Source organism: Medicago truncatula, chromosome 3, assembly GCF_003473485.1.
Source record: "Medicago truncatula cultivar Jemalong A17 chromosome 3, MtrunA17r5.0-ANR, whole genome shotgun sequence".
Taxonomy (NCBI): Eukaryota; Viridiplantae; Streptophyta; class Magnoliopsida; order Fabales; family Fabaceae; genus Medicago; species Medicago truncatula.
Genome location: NC_053044.1, coordinates 14,111,051 through 14,122,305, shown reverse-complemented (window position 1 = coordinate 14,122,305; position 11,255 = coordinate 14,111,051). Strand labels below are relative to the sequence as shown.

Sequence of the window (11,255 nt, the reverse complement as noted above, 5' to 3'; positions counted from 1 at the left end):
TATCTCATATCAACATACATCAATCACTTGAATAATTACCCAATCATAAATATTCATTCACAACACCAATCATTGAACAATCATTATCAACATTCATTCATCTCATTTCATCACCAATCACATATTTTACATAGGACTCATGCTATGATATGCACTTATGGATACATAAATGCATGTGGTACCAAATCTCAACAAGGTCGTCACCTTTCGATGCCACTTGCACATCGAATGTAAGGGCTCACACCTGCCTTACAATAATCTCGAAGTAAAAGAGCCATCCCTTTTACAGCAACAACGACTATGATGCATGGACATGTGTAAGGACTCGATAATGCGACAACAATCACAATTTCAAACTCAATATATAGGACAACACCCAATTATATTGATTATCTCCACAATATTGCATTATCAAGAAAACATGCTCATACACAATTAAATCATAGTATTCACCATCACACTTCAACATAATTATCAATAATCAACAATGTCATGCAACATCAACTATATCATATAGTTTCACCATTTCAAGCATTCTCATATTCCAAGTAATAGGGAAAAACAACATCTCATGATAAATATCATATTCAACATATAACCATTAAACATCAACTATCACATATAGTTTAACTATTCAAGCATTCCTTACATTCTAAGTAAGATAGCATACATATCTCATGATAAACATCATATCCAAAATATAATCACTCATTCATACAACTTCACTTAGTCATACAAGAATAATCATAATAACTCACAAAACAATTTGCTAAAGAAACATTTCCGACAAAAATCCAATTCATATGACAAACGGCCAACATTGATAATTTTCAAAGCTAGGCAACTTATTCAAGTTTGAAATCCTACAATTCAATCTTAATCAATCATATAAGTATGAGCATAGGACACTTACGAACTATCGATCATTAGTTCAAAGGTTAGCCTAAGTTCGTATGAGAAAATCCCAAGTTTATACATTCCACATTCCCACCCGAAAATCAAGTTTGACATGATTAAGACATTGTACCAACCTTACAAGCATTGCCTAAGCCCATAAGAACTGTAGACTAAGCTTGCAACTCCTTTTGTTCACAAAGACAAAGTTCCAACAATTTCCGAAAAACCGAAACGACACAAACTCAAGTTTCAAACCATTTAGAAAATTAAAGTTCCGACAAAGCCAAATGTGTTCCAGTAGAAAAGTAGGTGAAAACAGCAAAAGAACACTTCAAAACGATCGCCTAGGACCCTCACACGACCACCCCCAAGCACCCGGACACGGAGCAACAAGCATGTTACCCTGTATGGGGCGCCTGGTGCTAGCAGTGGGGCGCCCAGCGCTGGCTTCCTGACTTGTGGGCGCCTAGCGCCCTTGCTCAGGCGCGGCGCTCCGTAAACGTGCGTTTTCGCGTGTTTCGGCCGCGGGTTTTCGCCAATTTCAACCAAAAATTGAATATTTAAAGTCCTCAATCATCAAAAGTGATCCGAGGCATAACCCAAGGCTCTAACACATCGAACTCGCTCGTTTCGTGGCATTTGTACAAGTTATGAAATTGTTAAAAATGATTTTCTCAAAACAATAAGTCTTCAACAACAACAACAATTCATTTCTTCCAATTCAACACAATTCAAATTCTCATCATCAATTCATGAATATGCAAACCCAAGCAATTATTCATCAATCATAATATCAAATAACATTCATAACATCAATTGAACATGAATCACATCTCAAATCAACAACAACTTTAGGAGAAATTCACCAATTGAGCATAATATTCATAACTTATCATTTTTGCATATATGAACATGTAATTTCACCAACAATCATACAACTAACGTCAATTCATGCATACAAACATAACATCACAACAAGAGCACGAATTTAGCATGAATTGTTCATCAACTCATTTTCATACAACATGAGAATATGCAAAATTACACATGATTATGATAATCACTAACCCCCTTACCTTTGAAGTTGATTATCTCAAACCCTTGCTTCAATTCAGCTCCTAGGTCACCCACTTGATTCCTAAAGCTTCCCTTCAACCCTCTTGCTCTTCTCTTCACCTCTTCTCTCTCTATCTCTCCTTCTCTCTATGAAAATTGTTTTGTGAAATGAATAACCATTCTAAGATAACCCTAGTGTTATCCCCCTTAATGGGCTTAACTCAAAATTCTAATGGGCCTAAACCCATCCTAATAGAATTCAAAAGTTTCTATACACTCCACGGTAATTACTAACAGCGGTAAAATATAACCGACGGTCACTAACGGTAAAAACTAATCATTACACTAGTAACTTAGTAAAATAAGTGTTCTCACTAATTATTAAAATAATTCTCACCAAAATTACCATTTTACCCTTACCCGCCAAATGACCAAAATACCCTCCTAATACGGTAAACCACGTAAATGCATCCGATGACAATAAAATACATACAATTACAATTAATCACAAACAAACACACAATAAAGGTAATTAAAATAAATCTAGCTAAAAATCGGGCTGTTAAAAAGGTGATGAGGGTAATGAGGAGGATGGTAAAGATAATGATGTCAAAGAGGTGAAGCCCATTGAGTTAGTTAACAATGGTGCAATAGTGCAAGCATAACAACATCATTTCACTATGTTTATAAACACAATGGTGCAAGCATAACAACATCATTTCACTTGGTAAAAACCCTACTTCGTTCTAGTCCCTTTTCATGCTTCAAGTTTCATTAAATTCTGTCTCAAAATAACTCAATCAATTTTATCATTAGCTCATAATCAAATCACAATCAATATCCATTTTAACCCCCGCATTTATGCAAGAACATTTCAAGTTAAATCATTCATGTTATGCTAACTCATTTCATCAAAATCAAGTACAGTTGATTATATATTTAAAACATTTTTTTCTCTCTTGCTTCCACATACCGTAGACACAAGAGTCACATATATTTTGATAAATGTTGATCAATTAGGGGGTAATAGACATTACAGTTGATTATAACATTTTTAGTTTTTTTTTATAGTAGATAAATAAATAAAGGTAGATGGTGATGTATGTATTTTGATTTTCATTTTAGATCTTATATAAATAAATTAACATATACATGTAGCAGTGTCAGAGTCCTATATCTTTTACACTAACAGTGCCGAAGTGTCTATATCAATATTGTGTAAGGTGTCAATGTCGGAGTCCATACTTCAGCTAAATCCAAAAGTATATGCAGGAATTTTGAAACCTGAAGTATCGTGACCTTTTAGATTGAACTAGTGCTTAAGATGGAAGTCTTTGACTACTAGTTTTGACGATATTCTCATGTTAAGCACGATTTCCTTTCAGAGTCGGCCAAACACACATGGAGGTCTAACAATTTTTTTTAATATAGGACCTTTTAAAGTCAATGATAGTATTTTAGTAAAATTACTAAATTTTAGTTTAAGTTTTATTTTTATTTGCTTAGATAATATAATTTTAATCCTTGTAAACTTAACTCAGTTAGTATGAACAAAACATAATATATGTAAAGTTTGAGGTTCAAACAAAAAAGACAGACAATATAATTTTAGATAAGATTGTATTACTCAACATAGCTTACATGTCTTTTGTGACATTTGAGAAACAATTGAAACATCACAAACAATCATGAAATGAAACAGTGGAAGTATATAATTTTAATTTTAAGTTGAATCCACACAAAACACAAGTGTCTAGAGACAAGAATCTAGTTATCAATTGCATAATGAGTAAGGTTGATTATATCCTCTGGCCTAGAAGGTGGATGTGTCTTGTTCCTCATTCTTAGCTCTTGATACTCCTTATAAAGGAATCCTCTATACTTTGGTGATTCCCCAATCTCTTTGGTGAATTGTGGTAATGGTTCAACCCATTTCTCTCCATTTAAGTTATGGAAGAACACAAATGAGTACCGGCTTTTTTCTCCTTTTCTTACAACTCTATGAGTTGCACTCTTGAACTTTTTGTTACTCAAGACCTTCAAAATGACAACACCACTAATGAGAGTGTGATACAAAAATACATCCAAGTGTTTGAGGACATCTATGTAGTTACATCATCTAAGAAGAAATTGTGCTATTTAAAAGTGAACTTGCTTCTAAGGAGATTAAATAAAGTAATATTGAGAGATTAAATAAAGTAATATTGACTATTTGATATAATTTAAAGAGTGAATGGACTTCATTCCAAAATAAAAAAATAAATAGTAAACAGTTGTTTTATTTTTTAAAAGTGTGAGACACTAGTTAACTATAGTTTTTGAATATATCAAAATCAGATAAATATTTATAAATATGTTTTTTTTTTTTGTGGTGGTCTGGGTTTGAACCCCGAACCTTACCTATATTATTTATAAGTGTGTCTTTTGTTAGTAATATTGGGACCAAATTGATAATCGAAAAACACTTTCATGACTAAATTAACTAATAAAATACACACTTGAAGACCATAGTGACTAGCGAAAAGATGCATTTATGTATGCATGAGTTTTGGTGCTTTAAAAATCTATTGTGGGAACACATCACATATTTAAATTCCAAAATGACTATTTAGTCTAATTTAAAATGAATTGTAATTTTAATACATCATACATTAATATATATTGATTTTCAATCAAAAGTTCAAATCCTCTAAAGTTAATTACTTTGTATAAATAAACCATCACTTGCTCACTTTAGAGTCAAATTTGTTTCAAAGAAGCTTTTCCCTTTTGATAAAACAAGATTAACACAAACATTGCCTCAAAGAAAGATTTAACAAAAAAAACATAGGATTAAGAATTTGAGTGTAATTTACCTGAATAACATCACCAACATTAACCACTATAGTGCCTTCTGCAGGAACAACAGGAACCCATTCTTCATTACTAAGGACTTCCAAACCTCCTACTTCATCTTGAAGAACAAAGGTAACACAGTTGCCATCTTCATGCTCTGTGATTCCGACATTTTCGTTGTTAGAAGCTGGTAAGTAACGCAAGGCCACCATGAAATCCCAGCTTCTGTCATTGTTGAATTCTTTGAGGAAATTGGGAGGGAGGCCTAAACACTCATTTATAATGTTCTCTATCACAACTCCAATCTTGCTCATTTGTGCAAAAAGTTCTTCAACTACTTCCCTATCACATAATAGGCACACATTTTATGTGCACTTGAGTATTATTAGTGACAGATTTTTAATATTCAATGAATGGTTGATTAATTAGTAACTATAGTAGGATTATTTATAGCGACAAATGTCTTTCTGAAAGATTCACGAAATTTCAATTAAACAATTAAATCATTAAACACTTTTAAAAAATGTAGTTGGAACATGTGTTTGTGATATCATCCTAAAATGATTTTTCACGAAGTTCAACATTACTGTGTAAGGAAAATACTATTTAGTAATTTTATTTATAACGACAAATGTCTTCGCGAATAACTCACGAAATTTCAGTCAACTAATTAAATCATGGGAATGGACGAAATTCATGGAAGTAGTAGATTGAATTTTTAAACACTTTTCAAAAACATCGTGGAACACATGTGTTCGTGATATCATCGTGAAATGGTTTTTCTTTACGTTCAACATTACCCTATACTAACAACATTAAATTGAAAATATTTGTTCTGTAACTACAACTCATATGATAAAAATCTGTAAAGATACATTCAGACGTGAGTTTAAACCCACAATTCCTCACTTCTCACCACTTAGTCTAAGTGAGACTATGTTTTTCAATAGCTATTATTTTATCTAATAAAGCCTCAATTATATAATATAGCTAATATTTGTAATAAACTATGATGTTAGGTTTGACCCAGAAAAAAAAATGATGTTAGGATGTGTCTTCCCACGCACATGGTTCTTCACATACATGGCTCTTCAAAGTTCGAAGAGTTCATATTTGGATTTATTCTATTTCTGTGGCAGTGTTTTTAAAAAAAAATTGGGGAAGAGAATTTTCTTTACTAACTAACACAACATTAATAATTATTTTATAACAATCTAGATTTTATAATAGCTCTAATAAATTTTATATCGACTATAAAACCAACTTGTAGAGTGTGAACGACATCTCTTTATAAATTCTTTTACAAATTCTTTTACAAATTCAGACAATTGACGCTCAAAACCACATTTAAATAAGTTTATTGTCCGAATAAAAATATCAAATTTTGTTTTTGGTTCCTTTATAAATTTTCAGCAAGTTTTGATTCAACAAATGTTTTCTGTCGCAACTTTTGGTTAATTTACCTTCATGAAAACTCATATATCCTTCAAAATTTTGAATTTTTTCCGGTCATGTTGAGTAGATTATATAAATCTCTCCTGCAAAGGTTTAAATTGTGTTAGCAATGGATGAATTAAAAATGAATTTCTAAGTTTGTAGCGCTTAAAAATTCATATTTAGTTAAAAAAAAATTAATTGTTATAATATCATTTAAATTCATATTTTGTTTAAATTGTTATAATATTCTAAATGTCTCTGAAAAAAAAAACATGGACAAAAAATTATGATGAAAACATTTGAGGATCAAAATTTGTTGAAAATTTTTAGAATGACTAAAAAATGAAATTTGTGTTTTTCTTAAAGGATCAAAAACTCATTTAACTCATCTAGAGGCCGAATATCTTTTCCCCATGAAAAGTAAAAAATAACAATAATAGATAAGATAAATATATTGATGAGATGAGTGATAGAATTTACCTTAACTTAGGAGGATTTTGAGGGTAAACATTGAAGTTAGATCTTGGAGGAAAAACAAGCAAGTATTCATTTTTGTCTGGTGAGTGTGATGGCTGTCTACTATAGCCAGCAGGAAGTGGAGCATTAGAAGAAGGACTGCTCTTGTTCTTTTCTTCATCTGAGTAATTGAAAAATGTTTTGGATAACTCCATGGCTTGTTTCATCAAATCTAAAGAAACACCATGGTTCACAATTTGGAAGAAACCATATTCAGAACATGCTTTTGTGATTGTTTCCATGGCTTTCTTTTTGTTGCCATCCTTGTTTTCTTTGAGGAAAGGAAAGAGATCAATTGTGGGAATAATAGGCTCAACCATCTCTTACTTCTCTAATTGCTTCTCAAATGTAAACTTTTGCTATAGTATGATTTAGATTGAAGACAAGAATGGTATGGTAAGTTGGTAAACAATCACATTGGATCACCCCTTCTTCTTATTATTATTTTTTAAAATTATCAGGTTTAATAGTACTTTTGATCCCTCTATTTTATCAATCTCTCAAAAATAGTTATCTTTTAATAAATTGATTTTTTAGTCCCTCTAGTTTTACATATCTTGATCCTAACCTATGAAGCACGGACACTTCTTGGATTAGGTGTATCCCGATGTCGTACACGTGTCGTGTCCGACACCGACACGACACTGACACTTGTAATTACACTGAATTATGTGATTTTTTAAAATTATTAGTTGTGTCGGCGTGTCGTGTCTGTGTCCGCATCCGTGCTTCAGAGGTCCTAACCCTTATTTTAAGTCTTAAAAATGGTTATTTTGTTGCACAAAAAATGTGATTTATTGCCTCCATTTGAATCTACAGGGAAAAAAATCACTTGATATCGAAGTTCACATTTTTAAGCGTAAAAAATCGTAGAGTTTAAAAGTATTCTTGAACTAGTGGGGTTTCAAACAGGCATCACAGCACTACCTGTATCATTGGATATCCGTCCGAACCCCAATTAAGGAATTTCCCAGCTTTGACTATGTTTAGATATGAGTTTGAATTTTTTTTCAATTTCAAAACACGAGAATGGGACGGGTGACAGTGATATAATATATGTATCCACTTGAACCCATACTCAAACACGTCCTTGATTGTTAAAAATTACTTTATTACCCCTTTGTTGCTCCTTTTATATAAAAAGAAACTCAAACCTTAAACAATTTCACTCACGTAGTCCGTGTTTATCGAACGACAATCACTCGAGTTTTCTCTCTTCTCCTTTCCACATCTCACACTCTTGGTCTCTCTTCTCCCTCACCATAGTCAATTGACTTGAAGAGTGAAGCTGAAAACATCGGTAGCATTTAGAGAAAGAAATAAGACAACGTTTATGTGGCTACTTGTTTTAGCAATTAAATGTAGTTTGGACTTGGTTATGTTATTTTGAAAATTTGGATTATTTGTTAATTTAGAACATTGATATTTTGGCTATATGTTGATATACTATGTTATTTGGTTTGATAATTGTCATGTTATAAAAATGTCATTGATATTTAAAGGAGCAACAAAATCATTCAGTCAAGGAAATGTTAAAATGAAAATATTGTTGAATAAAGCATTACAACATTGTGTTCGAGGCTGAATTTATTTATTTTACTTAAAAAAAATGATTCACTATGAATACAAGGATGTGGCTGGAATACTCAAATCTGTTAGAAACGAGGATGAATTCAATTTCTCATATCAGTTGTATATGAGTATTATAACAGATAAATATATAAGTATAAAAGGTAGGAACGACGAAGGTAAAACCTGTCTCCACCAATGTCACGACTAGGTTCAAACATTCAATGTTGTTTATGTACAATGTACATGTTTTGTGAAGACCAATGTCGGTCTAACTAACCCAAATTCCTTCTATTTTGAAAGATGACAGAGAGATAAATACAACTAAGAATTGTTATTTGCAAAATTATTATCATCATAAAAAAAAATCTAATATATCATTTAAATTATTTGTGTTTATTTCCCTTCTAATATATTCCATTTCTTTTTTAAAACAGGAGAATCTCATAATTCACTAAAGCTTGTGTAGCAAAATGTTACACTAGTGATATTTGTGGTGATACAATGTATGTATAAAAGTATATACTATTGATATAAAAAAAACTTGGCTCATTGTTCCAAGATATTAACATATGTTGTGCCGGTAAAGATCCACGTCAACTTCAACTCTTACGCCGATCATCATTGATTCAACGGTATAGATTCAAGAGGAAATTACAAACGCTCTTATAGCAATGCCACGTAGCCAATCTGTTAGAGTATTGATATTTGATCAACTCATCTTAGACAACTTCTTTTTTCTCTCTTTTTATTGGTCAAAAACAATGGAGAGAGATGAAAGAAGAGAGAGAATAAGAGTATAATGTGAGTATGAGAGAGAAAGTTGTCAAAAGGTTATCACAAAGTGGTTGTACAAATATCATTTAATTACCGATGTAATCAGTCACCTTATTTTTTTTCTCTATTTTATTTTGAGAAATGATATTTGAACAACGATTTTGTAACAACTTTTGTGACAACTTTCTCTCTCATACTCACATTATGTCTTCATTTTCTCTCTCTATTGCTTTGATTTTTGTGCGGACCTACATTTCTTTGTATATTTTGATTGTCCCACAAGTTGTCATTGTCATAATGAACCGGTAGCCAAGTAAATTGTTCAAAACGTGGATTATGGCCCAATTAAAAACAGTGTGTTTGAGAGTTTGATGGTAGCATTTCTCTTGAGAATAGACGCACTACCACTTGAGAATCACACTCCACCAAACCAAAACCTTCTTATAGCCTAGCTGCCAAACAATCCTGAGAGTTGAAAGGCTCTAGAGCTCAGTCATAAGAACATTTGAGGAGGCCAAATTATGCATGAAACCCACAATCTTAGACGGCTGGATATGAAATTTAGGCTTAATACATTATTTGGTCCCTTAATTTATTTTCTGTTTTTAATTTGGTCCTCTAACTATTAAACGTTTTAAATTGGTCATTTATCTTCTTTCCATCATTCAATTTGGTCCTATTTTATTCATTTTAACATCCATAAAAATGAGACGTTGGATAAATGAGGTCTATCAGATCTAACTGTGTATCACCAATATCTAATTTATTTTACTTTTCTTCATCATCTTCCATCATCTTCATGTTCATACAACCTTCATCAATCTTCATCATCTTCAACTTTTTTGTTCTTTAAAAAATTTATCATTTCAACTTCAATAAAAATCACATAATCAAGTGAACCATCAACAAGTAATTTTTTTTTTCATTTCTTCATCTTCTTCCTTTTTCTTCTTCATCACACCCTCATAATCTAAACCCAAAAATTCAAAAATAAAAAAATTGAAATCTAAATCCATCAGATAACCTTACCCTTCTCTGTCACCAAAATCAAAATTGACAAGACCAAGATTTCATTAACATTTTTCACAATCACTTAATCCACTCTCAATGAAAAAACTCACTCTTTTATCAGAAACTCTTGCCCCATTCAAAATCCAGCACATCCTCTTAAAACTTAAAAACCACACGGTTATTTCCCTCAAGTTCTTCAATTGGATCCAAACCCGTAACTTTAATTCTCACACCCTTCATACCCATTCAAGAATTTTATCAACAAATCAACACTACTCTCTACGTGATCCTCATCACTCTCCTCTTCAATCCCATTATATCCTCCAAAAACACCTTCATCAATCTCATATGGTTCTCCCCCACTTGAGTTATTCAGCTACAAAAATCACAAACAAGAGTAAAATAAAAAAATAAAAAAATCAACAACAAATTTTGAGTTACCCTTTTTCTAAAAACAAAATTTTGAGTGACCCTTTTGCTGAAACAATAAGATGAAGGTGAAAATTATATACCTTGCTATTGCAATTGATGGTTTTGAGATTTGAACGATGGTTGTAGTAGAGTTTGGAAGGAAAGGGTTGGTGATGAAGAATGTGAACATTGTTTACTGAGAAGTGGCGAAGATTGAAGCGTGGAAAGCGTGTGAGATTGATCAATTGTGTTGTCGTTGTAGCTGCCATTTGAGACCGAACATTAAGCTTTTAAAGATTTTGTTTTATCACCCACCATCGTTATAAAAAAGAGCAAAAATGAAAATAACAATCTCTTATGATGAATTTTCAAAAGAAAAAAAAGTTGAAGATGATGAAGATTGATTAAAGTTGTATGAAGATGAGAAAAGAAGATGAAAAATGTAAAATAAATCGGGTGTTGGTGATAGACAGTTATATCTAATAAACTTCATTTATTCAACGGTCTTTTTTTTTTTCTTTTTTTTTTTTGGTGTTAAAATAAATAAAATAGAATCAAATTGAATGATGGAAGGAAGATAAAGGACCAATTTAAAACGTTTGATAGTTAGGGGACCAAATTGAAAACAGAAAATAAATTAAGGGACAATTAAGCCTAAAATTTAACATGAAAAGGTACAAACGTACATAGCATGTAGTTTCATCCAGTTGGTACTGTAAAGTTGTGTACGCATTATAGATTGTGAT

At 31.8% G+C, this 11,255-nt stretch overlaps 2 protein-coding genes across 2 annotated transcripts; both read right to left on the bottom strand.

Moving 5' to 3' along the window:
• Nucleotides 1-3,642: 3,642 nt before the first annotated feature.
• Nucleotides 3,643-7,147, bottom strand: LOC25488849 (flavonol synthase/flavanone 3-hydroxylase). Its single transcript, XM_013604002.3, has 3 exons — nt 6,706-7,147; nt 4,809-5,130; nt 3,643-3,990 (listed from the first exon to the last, which is right to left on the bottom strand). Exons 1-3 carry the CDS (start codon nt 7,059-7,061, stop codon nt 3,721-3,723), a joined length of 948 nt encoding a protein of 315 aa, XP_013459456.2. The 5' UTR covers nt 7,062-7,147; the 3' UTR covers nt 3,643-3,720.
• Nucleotides 7,148-10,134: 2,987 nt separating this feature from the next.
• Nucleotides 10,135-10,823, bottom strand: LOC25488850 (uncharacterized). The gene is made up of 2 exons (XM_013604003.3): nt 10,611-10,823; nt 10,135-10,474 (listed from the first exon to the last, which is right to left on the bottom strand). Exons 1-2 carry the CDS (start codon nt 10,776-10,778, stop codon nt 10,319-10,321), a joined length of 324 nt encoding a protein of 107 aa, XP_013459457.1. The 5' UTR covers nt 10,779-10,823; the 3' UTR covers nt 10,135-10,318.
• Between the last annotated feature and the right edge of the window lie 432 nt (nt 10,824-11,255).

Bases quoted from the DNA above. Each gene is read 5' to 3' on its own strand.
- LOC25488849 (XM_013604002.3), bottom strand. From the start codon at position 7,061: ATGGTTGAGCCTATTATTCCCACAATTGATCTCTTTCCTTTCCTCAAA. The intron at 5,131-6,705 runs GTAAATTCTATC...ATTATGTGATAG, and splicing joins CAAAATCCTCCTAAGTTAAG to GGAAGTAGTTGAAGAACTTT. The intron at 3,991-4,808 runs GTAAATTACACT...GTCATTTTGAAG, and splicing joins ATGTTGGTGATGTTATTCAG to GTCTTGAGTAACAAAAAGTT.
- LOC25488850 (XM_013604003.3), bottom strand. From the start codon at position 10,778: ATGGCAGCTACAACGACAACACAATTGATCAATCTCACACGCTTTCCA. The intron at 10,475-10,610 runs GTATATAATTTT...TGATTTTTGTAG, and splicing joins CCATCAATTGCAATAGCAAG to CTGAATAACTCAAGTGGGGG.